This window comes from Cinclus cinclus, chromosome 12 (genome assembly GCF_963662255.1).
Source record: "Cinclus cinclus chromosome 12, bCinCin1.1, whole genome shotgun sequence".
Classification (NCBI taxonomy): Eukaryota; Metazoa; Chordata; class Aves; order Passeriformes; family Cinclidae; genus Cinclus; species Cinclus cinclus.
The window spans coordinates 11,026,086-11,047,509 of record NC_085057.1 but is presented as its reverse complement, the minus strand read 5'-3'; the positions used below and the strand labels follow the sequence as shown (position 1 = coordinate 11,047,509).

General features: G+C 42.1%; 1 protein-coding gene across 2 annotated transcripts in view; it reads left to right on the top strand.

The window, feature by feature from the left end:
- The first annotated feature begins 684 nt into the window (after nt 1-684).
- Nucleotides 685-21,424, top strand: part of CHCHD6 (coiled-coil-helix-coiled-coil-helix domain containing 6) — a 109,648-nt gene continuing 88,908 nt past the window's right edge. The window contains exons 1-4 of one of the 2 annotated variants that reach the window (XM_062500929.1): nt 685-1,094; nt 2,743-2,872; nt 3,791-3,845; nt 5,090-5,216. In XM_062500929.1, coding sequence (XP_062356913.1) covers nt 1,005-1,094; nt 2,743-2,872; nt 3,791-3,845; nt 5,090-5,216 — 402 coding nt within the window. In that variant the 5' untranslated portion in view covers nt 685-1,004. Of the gene's footprint in view, nt 1,095-1,324; nt 1,946-2,742; nt 2,873-3,790; nt 3,846-5,089; nt 5,217-21,424 lie in introns of those variants that run through there. The other variant, XM_062500930.1, reaches the window with a different exon arrangement.

Sequence of the window (21,424 nt, the reverse complement as noted above, 5' to 3'; positions counted from 1 at the left end):
GCTTCAGCCACCCCTGTGCTCTTGGCTGGGTGCAGTGTTCCTGGGGTGCAGACAGCTCATGGTGCACAGTGCAGTGCCACCGTCGAGAGCTCAAGCAATGGGCCAGCTCTCCAGCGTGCAAGGTTAAAAATATTCCCTGCTTCCAGGAATGTGCTCTAGAAGAGGCCTGGACATTCAGGGAGGGTTTGGGGGTGCAGAGTCCCAGATACTCCCTTAATGCTGGCCCAGGTTCCACTCTGAGGCAAAGCTTGGGTTCCCACATTAACTGCAGTGAGAATTAGCATTAAACAGTTACAGCTGCTCCTGTGCGCTACTGAGGAGTAGTGTGCTGAGCAGATAAAGTAGCACATTGATACCAGCTGGCCCATATTTCTGTGAATGCAGAAAGCTTGTTTGAAAAAGATTCTCCAAAGCTGTTATTTCTTGGTCCAGCTGCCTCTGTTGCATTATCTCATTCCTTCGGTTTAGGCTGTGGCTCAGCTAAGCCTGGCAACGGGGTCTGTATCAGCCATGGCCTGCCCTATGCAGGACCCACCCGCGTGTGCCAGGGCAGGTGCGGGCACCGTCTGGCTGGAGCGGAGCGGCTGGAAGGAGCAGACGTGAATTCTGCCCCCACGCAGCTGCTGTATCTAACAGGAGGTCATCCTTCCTCAGCTTGGGAGAGCCCCGTGAGTTGGACGTGTAGCAGTGGGAGTTGTACGGGCAATTTTGAGGCCGTGTTCATTGACAAGATGGTGTGGAGCCCGGGCTCACCGGGAGAGGACCAAGACTCCCCGCTATCCCGGAGCCGCTTCCCTGGCCCCGGGCGGGCCGCCCGCTTCCGGCACAGACTACAGCCCCCAGCATGCACCGCGCCCGACCGCTAGCACCGCGCCGCGCTATTGGCCGCCCCGCGGCCGCCGCCAATGGGGAGCGGGTATATTGGCAGGCGCTGCGAGGACAGAGGCGCTGCTGGCGGCCGGTGCGGGAGAGGGGCGCAGCGAGCGTAGGCGACCCCGGCCGGCATGGGCAGCAGCTCGAGCAGCCACGGCGGTAGGAGGGTGTCCTTCGGGCTGGATGAGCGGGAGCAAGTCCGGGTGCTGCAGGGCATCAGGGTGAGGCGGCCCGGGGCTGTCGTGGGGCCGGGCGTTGGAGGCGGGGAGGCTGCGAGGGCCGGGGGCAGAGGGAGCTGGGTTGGGAAGGGTCAGGTGAACGAGGTGCGCGGCTGGAAGGGACGAGTGGGAGAAGCGAGGAGGAGGGGAGAGAAACCTGGAAAGCTGAAGGAATAGGGGTTGGAGAAGTAATGGGGCGACTGGTGAGTGGTGGGAAAGGGGCTGGGGGGGGCCTGGGCATGGCTGTTGTCGAGCAGGGGCACACCTGCTGTTTATTTTCACTTCCACCCTCTGCTGTCAACCCTCTTTCCCTCCTCGCTGCTTAATGACCTCGGTTCGCCCCTGCCTGTGCTTTGCAAGCAGTTTGATGGATGCTAACGGCGCTGCTCGGCTCTGGGGGCATCCGGGAGGAGACAGCTCTGCCCTTGCTGACCGTGCCAGGAGCCCGGGCAGGGCAGCGCGGTGCGGGCGGGCGGGGAGATAACAGCGTGTGGCAATGGAAGGGCTTTCCGGGAGGAACAGTGGGAAACTGCTTCTTGACCTTCGCTCGGAAATGGGCAAAAGCGTGTTGTGGAAACAAACTCTGGAGAGGGGTGCTGCTAACGTTAAGGAGTGTTTTTTTCCCGTTTTTTTTTTTTTTTGCATGTTAGTTTTGAGGTTTTTTTATAACTACCATAATTTTCATTGCTCTTGCTTCTTGATACTTTTATGTGATTTCCCCCTAGAATCTGCCAGAAATGAACTTACAGTGTGTGTTTTGCTGTGGCTACTTATTTTTCATCTCGTTTTGGCTAATTATTTGACAAAAGTTACCTAAGATTGTGCCTGTCTCCTTCTTAAAGTATTTGATGGAGGTAAAATTGTCTTTGCCTAATTTCTCTTTACAGGATATAGACAAGGATTTGTGTCTTTAAAATCAGGAATTGGGCATGATAACAATGTAAAATGAAGGTATTAAAAATGCCGTTGAGTACTGTTGGTACAGCTGAAAATATGTCTTCTGCTGTGGCAAGTCTAGGTGGGGGAACAGCATTTTGTTTTGTTCTGCAGTCAACCCTCTGACCTTCGCAGGAGGAAGGGGTCAATTTTAACAATGCTGTGAGAAGCCTTTTGTACTGAATTGCCAGAAAACTTCAAGTTACCTTTTGTTTCTTTTTCATGGGTTTGAACCCATGAAAAGTCGGGGAGTGAAAATGAAGTTGAGATTGCAAAAATGTTTGCAGCTTTATGTGAGTGAGAGGCCTGCATGGCTGTTCTGTCATATGGTTTGCAACATGCCTGCCATGCTGAGCTGGGTTAGCTAGTATGGAGCAAGAACCTGCTTAATTCCTTTCCTTCCATTTCTGGCAAGTTTCTCCCTATACAAAGGTTTCGCTTGTTTAGGGCTGCTCTCCACCTTTCTTTGTGGAGGATTGTCCAGTGAAGTTTTTAGGGTCAGGCAGTAGGTTGGAGGTTTTGTCACTTACTGATAGGGTATGGGTTTTAAAAATGTTACCACACAATTGCTGACCAGCTGGATTGGAGGGACATTGCAATGAACAATGACATGGTAATGCTTCTGCAGTGTGGGAAGTAACAGACAGGGAGGTTCACACTGAAATACACACCAGAAACTGACTTGGCTCATGTCTTCCCTGGTTCTGTGTTTCAGCTCACTGAAGAGGTAGTGAACAGAATGAAAGGACCCTCTCAACGTAAGAGGGACATCCAGAGATCTCCCCGTGCATCCAATGGCACAGCTCCATCTTCACTGGCTGCAGGAGTGAAACCCAAACCTACAGGTACTGCTGGGGTGGTGCTGCCACTGCATGTTGCAGAGGATGCTGGTCTTTTTCAGTGCTACCTCATGGGGAGAGGAGCTCTTTGGTTAGCCTGCATCAGTCTGTGAACATTTCTAACATTTCAGATGTGCAGTAAATGAGGCAGAAATATTTTGCCTTTTGTTTCTGGCAAGCTGCCTTGTTGTTAGCATTACATGTGCAGAGTGTATATTGTGCATGGGTGAGGGAAGTACTGCTTTTCACTCTTTGGAAAGAAGCTCATGGAGAAGGGTAATCTGTTAAGCACAGCTGGCTAAGTGGATGATAAAAATTTGGTTTCTCAACTTGTCTTTCTTTTCAGGTCAGAAAACAATTTGATTTCTATTGGTTCTCAAGTAGGCTTTGTTGATAGATATCAGCAGTGTGGATTTGTTTAAGGCATCCAGACTAAAATGGAGTTGGGGAACTAGGCCTTTGCTTTTAGGGATTTGTTTGCTGTCAGCCTATGTCTTTCCTGAATGTAGATTTAGCTTTATGGATGGCCTGAGCTCCATCAAATAATTTCATCTTCACTTTTGGAATTCCTTGTAATTACAAGGAGGCAAGGAAGTCAAGAGGAAGACTTAATGGAACTAGAGGAAGGAAATGGAAAATAGTTCTCAACCACACTCATCTTTCAGTATATATAAGGGTTTGAGAAGTTAATATCTTCACACAGAAGTTTTCTGTAGCATGGTTCAATCAACGTGTCTGGTTGAAATTGATGCTGTTGGTGTCTCTGTTTCATAAATTCAAACTCTGTCCATCAAACTTAATTTTTCTTGGCTTTTTTTAAATTTTGATGAATAATATGAAATTCTCCTAAAATAATTTATGTTGTGATGAAGGACTACGTTTGTAGTACTACTTGTTGTCACAGGTTTCTCTTCTCTTTGCTAGGAATTGAGCCACCAAAGGCAAGTGACTCTGCTGCAGAGCATGAACTCTACAGGAGGTGAGGTGAAGCTCTTGCAAAAGACAATAATTTAGCTCCTTTGGGAATATATCTATGTATGCATATGTCTGAGTTTTACTTCAGTCTGAGCATAATGAGTGTGTGTTTGATTGTGGCTGAACACGAGCCAGCGTGTGCCCGGGTGCCCAAGAAGGGCAGTGGCATCCTGGCTGGATCAGCAGTGGTGTGGCCAGCAGGAGCAGGGCAGTGATTGTCCCCCTGCACTGTCGAGGCCACAGCTCAAATCCTGGGTTCAGTTTTGGGCTCCTCACTACACAAAAGACATTGGGGGGCTGCAGTGTGTCCAGAGAAGGGATAGGGAGCTGGGGAAGGGTCTGGAAGCACAAGACTCTTTGGGAATGGCTGGGGGTGTTTAGCCTGGAGAAAAGGAGACTTAGGGGGCCCTTATGGCTCTACAACACCTGGGAGGAGATTGTAACCAGGTGGGGGTTGGGCTCTTCTCCAGGTAATGAGTGACAGGACAAGAAGAAATAACCTCAAGTTGTGCCAGAGGAGATTTAGGCTGGGTAAGAGGGAAAATTTCTTCACTGAAAAGGTGGTCAGGCATTAGAACAGGCTGCCGAGGGAAGTGGTGGAAGCACCATTCCTGGAAGTATTCCAAAGGCTTGTGAATGTGGCACCTGGGGACATGGTTTAGTGGTGAATGTGGTGGAGTTGGGTTAATGGTTGGACTTGATCTTTTCCAACCTTAACAATTCTGTGATTCTATTCTATGATTACGTTTTAGTGCCTGATAATCCCCTTTGAAGCCTTTGTCAGTTAAGGGCTGCTTCTCTTAGTGCTGTTGCTGCATGCATTTTGTCATTTTTTTCTTTCCTGTATAAGAGCCAAAGAACAGCATTGTCAGCCAGGATGACTCCTTTCATTGTTGTATGTCCCTTGATCTTTTCCAAAGCAGCTCTATTTGTCTAACTGCTTCCTATTTTCACTGTTTTCAGGTGATAATTAAGTACTTAATGGTGCTAAATATAACTGAAATATATGCTTATGTGATGCTATGTCTGCTGTTGTTGCCAGAGTTGTACCTCACTGAAATTGCAGGTCATATTTAAAGTTTGTTGGGCTTTTGAATTCCTGCTGATAATGGGATTGTGAGCAGATTTTGTGACAAATCTGTTCTGGATTTGTGTTTTGGCTGTAAGCAGGAGTACTCAGTGACAAGCCATGACCCTGTCGCCAGAAGTCTGCTGATGACCTTCTCTCTGCTTTTGATTCTCCTACAGGTATGTGGAAGAGCAGGCACTGGTCCAAGAGGAGTTGCTCTGGTTAGCCAAAAGAGAAAGGGAAGCAGCCAGCGAGGCCAAGGAAAGGAACAGCATTATTGAGGAGAGGCAGAAAACAGCCCAGCTGGTGAGTAACAACCCCCCTGCTATGTTTCCAACCTGGACAGGCTAAAATGGCTCTGCTTGAGGGGATTCATTTAATGTCACTTGTGTAATGAACTTAGAAACTTGGGTTTAGGCTGAAACACTCCTCACCTCATCACTTTACATTTGGCTCTCAGTGCAGCTGCAAGCTCCACTTTCAGCATGCCACTCCATGCTGCCAAGGCATGAACAATGGCTGTGCTGGGGACAGCTTTACCATGGCAGTGAGTATGGTATGTGTTTGTGGCCCTTGTCTACAGAGGGCTCTTTTGAACTGCCAAGTGTATGAAATAAATGTTTTAATATACACAGGATCATATTCTGCTGACCTGATGTATCCTGAGGCTTTGCTCTGTTTTTTTTTCTAGGTTATAATTGTGCATGTACACATATTAATAAAAAGTAATAATGTCTTCATTTGTTTGAGTCTTTTATAAATCTGGTAACAGAAGAACTGTTATAAAACTGTCAAGTATTGTAACCTTTTGACGAAGGTCTAGGATTGATTTTTAGGGACCAGGAAGCATAAATGGTTTTTTTTGTACACACCACTGACTCCCAAACTAACTTTGCTTGCCTAGCAGGCAGACTTACATTTGAGGACTTCTTGCTGCAGCTTTTACTATGAGTCAGGAACCATGGTGTTGTCGACATGACCCACTGGGTTACTGCCATACCAGTGCTGGAGGCAGAAGTACAATGAGATGGGGCTGAGTAGAGCAAAAGGCTTTTGTCAATCACTGCAGTACACTGGGATTGTCATTGGCGCTTAATAATACTGTTTTATATTGTTTTCTTTTACATACTGCCATTCCTATGGCAATGGTGTACTGTCTGTAATCAGTGCAGGGTCTTACTAGAGCTGCCACTTTTTCCTGACCTGCAGTGGTGTCAGGATGTGACAGCAAGGTGGGGCCATGCTTGCCACAGTGAGGTCAAACTGCCCATATTTAGACTGTGCTGTTAAAATTTTGAGAGAACTAGACCAAGAGAATTCTCTTTGTCTGGTGCATACTGAAAGGATGGTTTAGGGAAAGGACAGACTGGAGTTTGGATAGTCTTTATTGTGGTTATTTCATCCTACTGATGCGTAGCTTTACCAATGTGTGCTTGATTTAAGTGAAGAATCCTATGAAGTTTGGGGTTTTTTTTCTATATGTTGAATGCTATCAGGCCTGGCTTACCCAGCCAAATGTGAAGCTTTTAGAGGTTATAATATAAAGATTTTTTTGGGGACTGAACAAATAAAGTTTATATAAGAATGGTGACAATGATTCAAAGAAAAGGTCTTTATAGCTGCAGTGCATCTCTGACAGTGATCCCTGGCAGCTGCTAATGGAGAGCATGAGAACAGAGTAGGTATATAACAGTGTTTCCCACCTATACCCTTGCAAATTCTGATGCTCTAAGACTTAGAGGTTTTGAAAGCATGTATTTTCACTTTGGTGGTTAACAGTCTTTAAGGAAATTATCCTCTGTGAATTGGTCTGTTTGTGGTTTTGGACCCAACTGTACTTTGTTTCCATGATAAAATTTGTGTATGATTGGATTGGTAAGTATCTGAGATTGCTCTCCTAGATAGATAAAGCTTGTGAATGGCTGCTGTGTCGCAGGAAATTTCCTCTTGGCAGCTTGTGTCCTGGGCTGTTGGATCATTGCTGAGTTTCAGAGCAGTGATATCTGAGGCAGGTGACTGGCTCCTATGCAAAGGACATCTGGGTCAGCAGGTGCAGTGTTAACTCTTTTCACCAGAAAGAGAATATTCTCTTTATGAATGAATTTAACTGGTTTCTGTAAGGGCAAGGGGAAGAAGTTGGTGGATTTGTTGTCTATTCTAAAGATATGACTTTGGTCAAAGTAGAGCCCTGCCCTCCTGCAGTGAGGTGTGAAGAAATGTGGCTAGCAGAGTCCTGCAGTATTTGTGATATGCAAAGAGGACACCTCTAAAATGAGTTGAGACCTGACTGCTCACATACGAAAGCTGTTCTATTATCTGAATTAGCTTTTAATCCTCTAATGTTGCATACCCAGATATTATGTACTTGATACTCTGTAAAAATCTGATTAGCGTCCCCTTGTGATAAATAGTGATCATGGTGTGTTAGCCCAGAATGTTCTGTGAGAATGAGAAACTGTTAAATTTCATTGCTCTTTAACTATATCTTGATCAGTCATAAATTTAGGATCCTTAAAAAATGAGATAGTCTAGTCTGTCCTTGCAAAAATGAGGGCAGAGCTATTGTTTGTCAGCTTCTAGATAATCATCCTAAACAGGAACTGTTTTGGCCAGACTGAAGTTACTGGGATATGTATTATCATACTTGCTTTATCTCAGCTACAGTTTCCTTTTGGGCATGGTTACCTTATTGTATTGACTTAATCCTACTCAAACCATGTCTGTCCTTTGTCTTCTAGTATTATCCTTCTTTATTATGAATAGGGCTTGAGTGTTTTTGCTCTTCTGTTTTTTAGCCCCAGCAAATGGGGAAAATACTGGATATGAGCTGCTCATCCATGTCTTGTGTCAATCTTCTCTTTCAGGTAAACAGTAGTAATGGAACTCAAGGTACCTAGTGGTAATCCAGGAGCAGACAGAAATGGAAGTTATCTGCTTACATTTATAAGGGAGAAACTTTCAGGGTTGTTTTTTTTGTTATTGTTGTGACCTATTAGGGAAATGAAATTATAAATGGGGCAACTCCCATGAAAGAAATAACAGATGCATAATTTGCTTCTTAAGCAGCACTTGATTTGGTAAAAACTGAAATCCTTGCCACATATAGTTAGAACTTTTATTCTTTTTTATTTTTTTTTTTTTTTTTTTTTTTTTTTTTAGTATTTGCATAGAGCTCTTGAGCTGCCCTGTGCCCTTAACATATCAATAAATCAGTGATTAGTAGCCCTTTCTTGTCTGCAGCAGTGCTGGAACATTCTTCTGTAACCATACCACTTGTATAAATCCAAGTACCATAGCTGTATTTTGAAGTGATTTCATTGTGATTGTGCTGAACGTTGCTTTCATTTAATCTGTTCTTTATGGCTTTCACTCACTATGACTTTTATTATTGGAAATATTGCTATAAGCACTTCAGTGTTATTATATAGTGCACACAAAGAAGAGGGTGGACTAGAATTAACCTTTGATATGGAACTTGCTGTCAGCTTCTGTGGCCAGTTATTTGATTGTTTATGGAGCAGGGTGCAGATTAAAACTTACTGTTATTTTATAGTGATTTGTAGGTTTTGTTTTGCTATTTTTTTTCTCCTTGAAGTGTACTGGTTTCAAGAGGGATTTAGAGTTAAATACCTGGGTCCTATTCTACATTTTTGTCTTGATCTTTCTTCATCTTTTAATGACTTTGAAGAAGGTGCTTCTAGACATTTTAGGTTTTGAGTAAAACTCCTTACAGCTTTAGTTTAAGAAGCAAAACAGCTCTGTAAGTAATAGTGCAGCATTCAGTTTCCTCTTTGAGTGAATATGGCTTTTTGATTAACCTTTGGGACTGGCTCAAATGGAAGTAGTCTGCTAACCTGCTGTAGAACAATTCTGCCCAATTTGTATTAGAGATAAAATGTTTGTTTGTGCAGCATTGCAGGATCATAGTGTTGAGTGGACTCTTTGAATAATTTAATGCTGTGGGTACTTAAAACACAGCAAGGATTATGCATATAGTATTTCAGAGCAAGGCCTAGGGTGTTTAACTAATGCTGGTGCCATGCCTTAAGTCTTATGTGAAATACCCAAGAATTAACACAGCTATCTTTAAATCCTTTTCTATTTCTAGCATGAGGAACTTGCAAAGTTGTCAGTCAAGTTATTTAATTGCTTGACTATGCTGAGAATAGTCTCACTATTCCCCTATGTGAGAAGCCTTTCCTTTTTCATTTCCAGTTAATCAAAACGTCTTCTCTTAACTTCTCAGTTCTTCTGGGTTTCTTCTTTTCCCTCCTTCCTATCAATAAAGGAAACTTTGCAAACAAAGCTGCTCTTTTCTCCTTTTTGGTTTTGTAATCTCTGAAGGTGGAGCAGCAGGTGCAGCATATGCATCAGGAGCCTCTTGGAGCCAGTGACTCTCTGCCTGATGGTTTCCACTGAAACCTTTAAGACAAATCAATGTGGAATGGGAATGGATAAAAGCAGAAGCTGGTGGGGGGAATAAACGTGATTAAGCGAAGACATCTCATTACTACTCTAGAAAAGGAGGATTATAACTTATAAAATAGGAGGATCTCATTTAGAGGCCATGTGCACTTGTGTTATCAGAAACACAGGGAGAGCAAATAGAATAAATGAAATTAATGCTTTGAAAAGAAGCATTACCCGGATTTGAGCATTGAACTAATATGATTTGTGGAAAGCCCTGAACTTCTTATCTCCCCATTTAATACCCCAAGGAAAATGGCTTTGTCAGAGTTATTGACCAAAAGTTGTCGTCTTCCTTCTCACTTGGAAAGAATGAGTTCTGAAATGGGGTGATGGTAGGACAGACTTTGCACTATGACCAGCTGTTTCAGGCAAGACTGCCGGGCACTAATTGCTGTGTGAAAACAGACTGGGCAGAGAATTTGTAATTGCTAGAAAGTTTATCCAGCTGTTCATGATGGATAACTTGCTATTAGTGTTTCTAATTATGCCTGCTCACTGGCTTGCTGGATGGCAACCTTTGCTTTCTGGTGGTTCCAGCATTGGACTGTTGTGACTAGCATGGTTTAAACAGGCATGAAAAAAAATAAAAGGATATGGGTTTGTTTCAGGGTGCTCCAGTAGCTGATTAAAAGTGGCCATAGGCTGTTGAATTCTTTCAGATGATTTCTTGCCCAGATATAATCTCTTTATTTTTCAGAGCCTCTCATCTCCTCTTCTTGATTCAGGAAAGGTGGGATGAAGGAAGAATGTGTGACTGCGAATGCCTTTGATCAAGCAGTGGGTTTTGATAACGGTGTCACCATGTGTATGTGGCATTCTGGACTCTTGGGCTTTGCTGTGGTGTACTTTGGCCACTTCCACCCTTGATTTAGTGTATATTGGGCTGCTGACATTTTAACTGGTATGTTTTCTTCTCCATTTCAAAGAATGTGGAGGTAAAACTGCTTAAAATTGCTGAAAACAGCATAAACAGCCAGTTCATAGATTGGTACAATGGAGGAGAATTTTGGTGTTAGGGAGTGATCAGATATTTTCTTTTTTACTTTGTAGGAATGGAGGAATGATCCAATCAGCCTATTTGTGGAAAGTTTCCTCTATATTTCTGGCAATTGATGAAGCTTTAAGTGAATCTTGTAGGGTTTTTTGCTGTGAATTGCCCACTGTTGTTGATCAGTGCCAGCTGCAGATGCAGCTGAGCTGGCGCTGAACAATGTTTGAGAAACTGTGCTGAACACGATTTAGTTTGTTAAGGCTTTCATTTACTTTGTGATAAGCTGGGGATCAGCTTCATCCTGGCTGATTAGCCATAGGTAAGCATTCCTAGATTAACTGGGATTTTGCTGTGTGTAATCTCCTACCATTGTGACAAGCTGTAGTGACCGGATGAGGCCCAGCAGTAGCACGGTGTTTGTTGGAACTGTGACAGCATGGAGCCATCAGTGAAGTGACACTGCTGGTTTCGGGGTCAGGTCTCTATTGTCAAAACTTGTCCCTTTTTTCCTCCCTATTTATTTGAGTTGATGTAATGAAAGGTATTGTCTCCATGAGCTTTGCATTATGGTTTGGAAACTGCTCACCTCAGGGACAGTTTATTTGGTCCTGCTGGCTCTACAGCTAACACACAGCACTCTGAGCTGAACCCTTTTCCCTTTCTAAAGTTGTAAACCTGTGTGTAGAAAATAGCTTGTTTCTGGGAGGCAACGTTGCTGACATGAGATTTGGTGTTTCCTGGCTTTTTATTTTCTGTAAATACTTTTTGAAATCTGAAAGTATGGAGGCTTTAAATGATAATGGAAAATGAGGAAAAAGCCCATTCAGTTTGATTTTCATTCATGCTGCAGTTGTAAGCAACAGGTATCTATATGTGTTTATGAAATAAACATTTTTAAATTCTATTTTTAATGTTTTCTTTAGAAAATAAGTAGTATGTTCAATTATTAGAATCTTCATTCCTACCTACAGTGTAGGTGACACCAGTTGTAGAGGCAGAACCTCCTTGTGAACATGGTTTGCTGAGGTTTGGCTCTTTGTAGAGCATTCACAGGCCTTATGGCAAAAACCCAGACTAGCCCTCATTGCCTGCTGAACCAGGTAGGGCCCTAACTAGGTTAACAGGAGTGGCAGTGTCTTGTGCTGGAAGCTGCAATGTAGTTGTTTTTGATTGCTCTCACTAACTGACAGCTAATTTTTTCACTAATTGAATTAAGCTGCCATTTAAATATGTTCATACAAATGGAAAGATGTATTTTTAGGTTTGAGACTTAATGATTTATTACCAAATGTTGCAAACTATTGACAGGGGGATTTAAATAGCTTCAGTCCTTGTGCCTTGTATCCCACTCATTTTTGCTGTGTGAGCTTGAGACACTCTTCCAGACTTTCTCCTGAAGAAAATATATTAGTATGTGGAGAGTTTAAATTCAGTGGTCTGTTACTCTGTAGTCTCAGGCCAGAACATCCCTCCTTTTCCCTACAATTTGGGCTCCTCTTTATCTGCTACCCTCTACTATAAGAGTAGGTATATTTCTCCAGTGAAAGAATTACTCAGTGAAACCATTAAACTATTAAACATTTAAGGGATCCCTATAGAAAGTAATACTGAAGTGTTAACTGATGGACTTTGGAAAGGTTTGCATTAAATTTGAGCTTGGCATGGTGAGGATCTATCTACATGTCTTCTACCTCCAGCAAACTAATATCTTCTGTTCTCTGGAGCATCAGTGAGGTCTAAATTTAACTAAAGCAATTTTGCAGAACGTGCACTATAATAAAGGCAGAAAGTGAAAACACAGCCAATGCAAAAGAGAGCCTCCTCTTCTCTGGAGGGAAGGATAAGGTATTACCTGGTTAAGGGCAAGATTCTGCCTATATACTGCTTATTTTCCTGCTACTTCTGCTCTGAATTTTCAGACATTTATAGCATTTTAAAACAACTTCCAGTTTCTGCAGCTAGTCTTTTATCTCCTGACTGGAGGTTAATTTGTGTTTGGAGAGTTTTTGCAAATTTCAGCAGCTGATAGTTGTTTGAGCTTCTCATTTTTGTAGTCTCTTGAGCTAAGAGACCTTATCACAAGGTTGGCCTTTTTTAAAATCCAACAGCTGCAACAAATTGAAGTTGTCTGTGGTGCTGCCTACTTCCCCTGTCTTGCCTTCAATTTTCCATGCTCCTATTTTACACTTTTTTTTTTTTTTTTTTTGTCTACCAAGTTTACATACTCCACAGAAAGTTCTTCAAGATTCATTTGTTCTGATGTAGGGTTACTGTAAAGCTGTTTCATCATTTAAGAAGTAAAAGATAAGATTAACCTTAATTTTCCCCTGTGTAGAAATACAAAATATTGAGTTCATAAAGAAATTGGAGAATAATATCTTGGTATTTTTCTGTGACTGGTCCAGTAAAACTAGTACTGAGTCGTCTTTATTCTACTGTCAGACTAGTGTGGAGTAGTAGAATTCTGCTCTAATTTACATCTCATTGAGGGGGGGCATAAGCAGCACAAGACAGGCCCAGAGGCTATTGTGTATCTTAACTGTTTGTGGATCACCACCTCCTCCATGCACTATGGTGTCCCAGCTGGAATCACTACATTCCACCCCTTCATCCACATACAGTTTACCTTTCTCAAGCAGAGGTAAGTTACAGATTAAATTAGCAAACTGTTCAGCTAATAGGAAGATTCCTGATGGGCTGGAATGCATGTGTGTGCCAGCACCTGTTAGTGCACAGCACAAGTGGTATGGCTATTCCAGTGGCTTCCATGGCTATTCCCATACACCAGCTGCTCATGGTAACACATGGTTTCTCAAGCTGCAGGAGCCAGGCCCAGCAGAGCAGGTGTGTCTTGGTCAAGATCATGTTTCTTCAAATGCGGTGTCTTCCACAAGTCCCAGTACAAATGGCTTTGTTGGATGATGTTAGTAGATCAAACTGAGTCTAAATGGTATGGTCTGAGTAATCAAAATAAACACTGATGTAACTTTTTATTTCTCAAGTGAGCTGGTACAAAGACTAAGTTTCACTGAGGTTTTTCTTCCAGTTTGTTTATTCCCTCTGCTACAGTTGGGCATCCTCTAACCTGCCTCAATTTGCTGATGTTTATTTTAATTCTTTCTTGCTTCCTTCTTTCTCTTTCCATCATTTTACTTTCCCAGAGCTGCAGGAGGGTTTGCTCCTGCTGCCTCTCGTCGTTGTTGGTGTTATCAGGCACGTGTGAGATTGCAAACGCTGCTGTTCTCCGGGATTCTAAGCATCAGACAATGTTTTACACGGCATCCCATTCTCTAGCTGGCTGGTTGGACATGATGTTGGTACCTTATCTTCACGCTGACACACACTGGACATTAATAGAAATACATTGCTGAGGCACATGTGTGGAATTTCAAGCAGCCTTTCTAGCTGTGCTTTAGATAGTCTATTGTGTGCTTAACCTCTTGGAAGAGGTTTTGATGAGAAATGCCTGATGTTAACTCTTGGGTGGCTGGGTGGACTCTCTGAATTCCTTATTATATTCAGCATAATATCCTCCTAATTGAGCACTGCTTATCTGTTTTGGAGTTTCAGCAGGTTTAAGCCTATCTTTCTATGACCTATATTCCTCCTTCCTAATGCAGATTTTTAGGGAAGAAATAGCTGTGTTTTGCACATGAGGATGAGGTAGGAAATGTGTTGCTGCAGAGGGAACTGAATTGCCAGCACCCTTGTACAGCTTTGTTTAAAGTTTGTTTCTGTATTATTTTTGGCTCTCTGATTGCTGTACATCAACTAAAAAAATGACCTGGATACAGCTGCTTCTATTTGCCATGAATTCTTTCTGCTTTGGGAGCACATCAGAATTTTTATTGTTTCCTTTGTACTTTGTCTGTATACTTTCTCTGCTTGTTTGCTATGACCATCTGCAATTATCTATATTATTTATGAGTGCTGAGTAAAACATGACGGAAAGTAGTTTCTTAAAAGGGACTGTACTAAGGGAAAGGAAATGAGCTGATGACTTTGATTTTTAGACAATGAAAATAGAACACCTGCAAGCTTGTGAGAAAGGGAAGGAATTAGAGTTAGCTGTCTTTCTTTTTCCTGTCTGTGCATTACATAGGGGGTTTAGAGCCTTTTTTAGTCTTGAAGACTTTGTGATAATGGGCAGACTTGAAGGATGATACAGTAGGAATCGAGTAAAAATTGATCAAACGGAGTGAGCAGGGCTATGTATAATTACTGTCTAAAAGAAAAAAGATTTTAAAAAGTTTAATGTTTACTTGAATAGAACATTAGACTAAGGATACATCTGTTAAATAACCAGTGCTCTTCCAATTAGGACTGAGAGCTTGCCATTTACATTCACTGCATCTTCAGCCTAATGCTTTTACTGTGGAAAAAGTGGTTCAGTGGTAGGTGATTTCAAGCCCCTTTATTTTTTCAAAGATACAGGTTCCTGTCTCTTCTTTTCTCTCCATCCTCTGAGCAGAATGGATTTGTTCCTTGGTTCATCTTGCTGCAGCTGTAATTGGCACTGTCAAGCTGAGACACTGGCTGCCTTCCCCCCACCCCAGCTTCCCAACTTCCAGTGCACAAAAGGTTCCTCACAAAAGCTGTTCCCTTACCAGCTGAAGACCTGAGTAATCACTCATTTTTGCATTTTCATATGATATTCTCTCCTAGTTTAACAGCTAAATGTGGAAGAAGGGAGATTGGAAATAAAGATTTCTTAAAAAATGCCAAACCAAAACAACCAAACTCCCAAACCCAACAAACTGCACAAGTAGCACCCTGAAAAAAGCTTCAAATCAGAAAAACTCCCCCCAAAGTAACAATGAGAATCACTCTATCAGCTGAAAATAAGCTTGTTTCTTAAACCCTTTTTTTCTAATTTTTCAGCATAAAAGAATTTTGTTTCAAGTACAAAACTCAGAAAAGCATTAGAGTTTTAAACTGCAAAGCCAGCTACAATTTTAAAGATAATGCACATCAGTCCAGCCTGTAGTTTTCTATCATTTAAAAAGTTGTCTTCCCAGCTGCTGTGCTGTTTCCTGTTCAAGACTCAGCATTTTGCAGTGTAATTTTTCAAAGCTTTGTGTTACTGAAGGTTATCATAGAGTTCTGTTAAAAAGCTGCTTGCCTGTGATTTCCTGTTAAACAGTGATCTGCAAAAAGAGGTGGTTCCATGGTCAAGTAAGATTTTGATAGTGTTCCTTTCCTGGGAACAGAAGTGGGATGCATCAGCACCCTTTCCCATCTGATGGCTGTTCAGAAGCTGTTTCTTAGGTCACTGCCCTTGTTCCAAATTGTGCTGAATGTCTAAATACAACATTGAAGCTGTTGCCAACCACTTGCATTTTCTTTTTTTTTAGACTAGTTTAGAAGCAGTCCATCAAATTCCATGCATCTAGTGTAAAAATAAAGAGTTTTCATTGTAATTAATCTGGGTGGAGTGTCAGTTTGTGCCCTAAGTGGGGACCATCACCTGCTCTTATGCTCCAATGTCATCCTGCCATAGCAGGCATTTTTTTCTGAGTTTAATAAGGGATAGAGTAAGGTACCTGGAGAGAGAGGAGCACTAATGGTCTTAGCTGCCATTCTCCTCTGTGTGGATAAGACTAATGTGGTTGATAAATACTTCCCTGCCTCAGGCCTTGCAAGTGCAGGCTGCTCCCTTAGGAAAAAGAGTAGCTCCAGGCATACCATGGGTGTTTTCAGGTGTGATTCAACCAGCTAGACAGAAGAGATTTTCTCCAGCATAGAGGAATTTTAATCCTGCTTAATTTCAGTGTTTTACTGTGAAGTATCTTGGTGAGCAGGTAATGGTAGATTATAGGTTTTTTTCTGACCACATCCATAAGCAAGCTGAGGGAAAGTTTTGCCTTGTTGTTTTTATATCTGTTTAGAAGTCACATCTGCTTTTTTGTAAGCGAGATGTATCTTACTGGGCCAGAAGAAATGTGTGAACTTTTGCTACAGTTTTAGAACTGTAGATACATTTCTTACATTTATAAGAAGGAGTAACAAACTTTCTTCTAATCTGACTAATTTCCTCTAGCTGCTTGTCGCCCAGCAGATGTTGCTGTTGAGCTTGGTTGGGCCTCGCTGTGCAGGTCCTCGAGTTGTCTGCCTGTTGTTGGGAGCTAAATTTTCTCCTTGAAAATTCATGTAATCTACTGCTGAGTTAATACATTGTCCAGAAGCTTAAGGTACATCTTGTGCAGGTGTGTGTGCAAATAAATAAATCATATTAGAATGTCATTTTTGATCCAGGCATTATATTTTCCACTTCATTACTGACTCTGAATTCTTATGAAACTTTCTACTTTCATCACTAAAGCAGTTTTGATAGCTTGGTTTTTATAATTATTTTTGAGGGAGAGTGTTTTTTTTTTTTTTTTGGCTTTTCAAGTGAGCCTTTAAGGTGTGGTGGTGCAAAGAGAGTCTGATAAACAATCGATAAACAACATATCCTCATCAATATCCCTTTGAATGTAGGCTCTGAGAAAATCTATCACCTGCCTCATGCAGAATCTGGGAGATGAATGACGTTTCTTATTTGGGGTCAAGTCCACTGCTCAGTGCAGCAGCTGCTCTGTGTGTTGATCTTGCAACAGCAAGCACATCTGTGGTCTGCTTTGCAGTTCTCTGGGATGTGATTTTAGTTGTGATACCCTTATTTTGGAACTAAAATGTTTTTAACACGCATCTCAGTTGCCTGCCAGGGATGATGCCTTCGCTGAGTTCATACAATTTTCCAGCAGTGTCGAGAGCACTTGGAAAGCAGCAATGAGTATTTCCTGAAGGTGGCACTGAAGGGACACCCATGAAGTCTCCTTTCCAGGGGTGGAGCAGAAACTGCTGAGCTCTCAAATTGCTTGCATACCAATGAAATGTCTCAAAGTTTTTGTTTATTTGTTTTTATTCTGGCTCTAGGCTCTCCAGGAGTTACCATAATATTTTTCAGGATGAGTTTGCGCTAAATTTTTGAAGTTCATGCTTCCTACAAAAATTGTAGAATCACAGAATGGTTTGGACTAGAAAGGACCCTAAGGATTATCTAATTCGAACTGTTCTGCCAGGGACAGGGATGTCATTCTCTAGATCAGGTTGCTCAGGGCCCCATCCAACCTGGCCTTGAATGCTGCCAAGGATGGGGCATCCCCAGCTTCTCTGGACAGCCTGTTGCAGTGCTTCGTCACCCTTCAAGTAATGAATTTCTCCCTAACATCTACTCTAAACCCACCCTCTTTCAGTTTAAAAACATTGCCTCTTGTCTGTCATCACTTGAAATTTTGAGGCCACTGTGTACTGACATAATTTGCAAACTGCTCCTGTCTTTTATTTTCTGACCACGTTGCCTGGCGTTCTCTTTCCTGCTTAATGCACAGGTCTAGAGCTTGTGACATTGCTCAGTGTTCAGGCTGCAGAGGGGAGGACAAAGTTATTGTGAAGACACTACAGGTTTTTACACAAATGATGTGCTATGTTCTCAGCCACCTCTGATTTCTCCTTGTTCTTCAGTTCTCCAGTTGGTTTCTAGTAGTGTTTCTTGGAGGGATTGATAACAGCTATTGAGAGCAAGTTTGGTTTTGGAAGTGGTGGAAGAGAGTGGCAGATGCTGTCCAAAGACATCTCATGTTTGCTATCAAAACAGAGGTTGCTGCCTCCATTACTCAGATCTTCTTTAGGATTTCCAGATTTGACCTACACACTGGCCTTCTAATGAGATACTCTCCAAAGCCTGCTCAGTAAAAATTTCCTGTTACATCTGTATCTCTTTGGCTCTGACTATCTGCAATCAGACTCTGTAGACTGAGAAGGCCAATAGTGAAGAAAAATTTAGATTCTCTCAGCAGAAGTTAGACATGTATCTGCAGTGCTTTTGTAAATGTAGTATTTCAGGTCAGTCTTCACTGATATGGTAAGATTTTGACTGCACTGAGTAATTTGGAGCTTAAAAACATAAAGATGATCTAGCTGGCCTTGGCTGAAATGAATTACCACTTTTAGCACAGAATATTCTTTTGAGAGAGAAGCTAGTGGTTGACTGGAATTCCTGCAGGTTCTTAGGCAGGAGATTTGTATCTTTTCATCTGTTTTTAAGAAGGAGAAACAAGTTATAAAAACCACTTGAAGGTTCAGTTAAGATTTATTCTGCCTGCATAACTGCCTCCCATAATAACTTTAATATGCATCATCCTGAAACTCCTAATTGGCCCTGGTGTTGGCAGAGCTTTCAGACCCAGCAGAATCTCCAGTGTTCAGCATCTTTTAGGAAGGAATCTAGCCAGAGAAGCACAAAAGATGAAATGGCTGCCTTATAAATTCTGACTGACTTTGAGAGTCCTTGTTCTAACAAGCAGGAGGATGCTGTTGAAGCCATCTAGATGAGACCAATGGTGGGAGTTGTGTAGGTGAGCAATTGGTGAGGCAAGAGGAGAGGATGGGGAAAGGCCTCGTGGGTTTGGTGGGAGGAGGTGTTTTCACTGTGGGCCATGTATCTACGTATCTTATTGCTTCTGTTGTTGGTTGGAATCTTGTCTATACTGACACTGATTTTTTTTTTTTTTTTTTTTTTTTTTCTTATGGGTGCTTGTAGGGTTGGGCTGTGGTTTGAGCTAACCCATTTTGTCAGAGCTGGTTTATTTTTTTAGAAGATTACCCCAGTCAGTTGTTCCTCTCTGCTTAGTGACTGCCTGGTCCCTGTGTGGGTGCTCATCAGACACATCAGAGCCTGACTGAGTGGGAAGGGTGAAATTTTCCTTGGCTTCTCCTCTGCTCTCCTTTTACCTGGGTGGAGGTGGAAGCCTCCCAGGCTGTGCTGGGGTTGTGTGTTTTCTGTGAATGATGGAGGACTGTTGTTCTGGCTCTCCTGGGCTGTCAATTGGACACCTTTTGCAGACCCTAAATTCTCTTTAAAACAAAACGTTTGGCTTAGCTTATTTAATTCCATTAAGTAATTTCACTGCTAATGCATAATTATCTACAGCAGTGACACTCGTCTATGCTTTAATTATCACAAAGCTGCACAACTCCCCCTCCCCCCTGCCTGGAAGTTGTCACTTGTGCAGGGTGGTTTTGCAGAGATAAGTGTGTAATACATGGCAGTGCTTTGGGTCTCACAATACTCAGACAGTTGCTGATTGCTAAATGGAGGCAATAGAAGAGGCAAGGATTTTGGTCTCAGTCCTCTGTTAGTAGTTTTTATCCATGTGGAGTGAGAGACTGTTGGGAAGGAAAAAGCTTATCAAAACTTCGTAATACTGGCTTGAAGATAAGGATGTGAGCAAATGCTGATTGGGAGGCATTAAGCTTACAGGAGTTGGGGAAAATTTGGAAGCATAAGTATTTGTTTTTCTTTTGAAGAAATGCAAGAAATGAAGCATCAGTGATCCTGGGCAGCAGCCCATGAACCCTATTTGTGTTTAAGGAAGATTCCTTGTATTTATCTATTTTTTTCTCCACCTCCCTGCTTTGTTACTGACTCTTTTCAGTAAACACCCTCTCAGAGTGCAGGAGAGCCCAGTAAAAATTATTGATCCAGCCAGTCATTGTGAGGAAACAGAGATTCAGGGTATTTACTCCTGAATTGAGAGAAGATGCATACTTGAGTGAAATACCTGCTGTTTCTTAACACCACACAGTTGTTTGTTAAGGAGTGATTTTGTTAAAGGAGAGGACAAGGTCAGCCTGATCTGAGTCACGGTTATGGGGGCAGTATGATACTTGTGTCATTGAAAGTTGAAGGTCTGTTTGGGAATAAAGTGATCTGTAAAATATTTCTAAACCCTTGCGAAATGAAGGCAGAAAAATCCGGAGGGGGCTCATAATCGTACTTCTCTAGTTTCACAAAGCTGAGAGGACTGGGTTGGAGGCACCTCATTTAACTTGCAATGATACACTGAGGTTTGTGGATGAAGAGCACCTGGAGCCTGTGTCAAAGAGAGCAAATCTTGAAAGGGACCTGATAGAAATGAGGATGGTATGAAGAAGCAAAACCTATGTATTATCTTATAATAGATGGAAATGAGGCCATTTGTTGGTGTTATCTGCTGGCAGAGATGTTCTGCCAACTACCTTTGTTCAGAACTCTGGCCAGGAAGTGCAGTATGTAATTGTGCTCCAGCTTCTGTCCTAACTGAATTCTTAGGATTGAAATTACATTTTTTCACATACAAAAGCACTGAATTTTTTCCCTTTGTATTGTTATGATGAAGGCAATTTTTGATTGCTGACTGTCAGGAATGAGGAAGGGAGGACTATACAGCTTATGTTACAACATACATTCTCAGTCTCTTCTGCACCTGGCTTGCAGCAGTGGCACCTGTTTGAGCAAAATTCCTTTGGCCTAGAAGTATGTTATATATTTTCTTTGGCCCAAGGATATAGTGTTAAGTATGTTACTTGAAGACCTTGCAGCTTGCTAAGCTCTAAATCTTACCATCAATCTCATACTTGTTTTCTGTGGTACTTACCACTGTAGTGGTTTATGTACTTCCCAGATAAGTAGACTGGCATAATATGGTGGTCAGTTTGGCTTTCTTCCTCTCAGGATGAACTGTACTTCCTAAAGAGGTTATATACTCACCCTACAGTAATTTAGTCTTGGACCTTTTTTTCTGGGAACCTGAACATGACTGACAAATTTCCAAATGTCTCTTCTCTAAATGCTGTTGGTTGAAATACCTTTCATACCAGGCAATGGATGTTCCCATAGAAAGAATTTAAAGTGACCAAACTGATACCCAGAACAGTTGTTGGGTTTTTGATTTTGTTTACAACTTGCCTGAAAACCTTCCCATAGAAGCACAGAAGTAAGCACTGACTCAGTGGTTTTTCTGACTTAGCTGATAAAATCTATTTGCCACGTTTGATGTTTCCATATCTGCCTATGTTATCTGATTCTCTGGAGCTGTGCTCTCACCTTTGTAATTCACTTTTCAAATAAGACTAGGATTGAGATGTCACTCTTAAAAAAATGTATTTAGTTTATGCAAAGATACAGAGGAAAGAAGGGAGTTGAGGAGAACTTCATGATGGAGGTGATGGAGTTCCATTGCTTCACTCT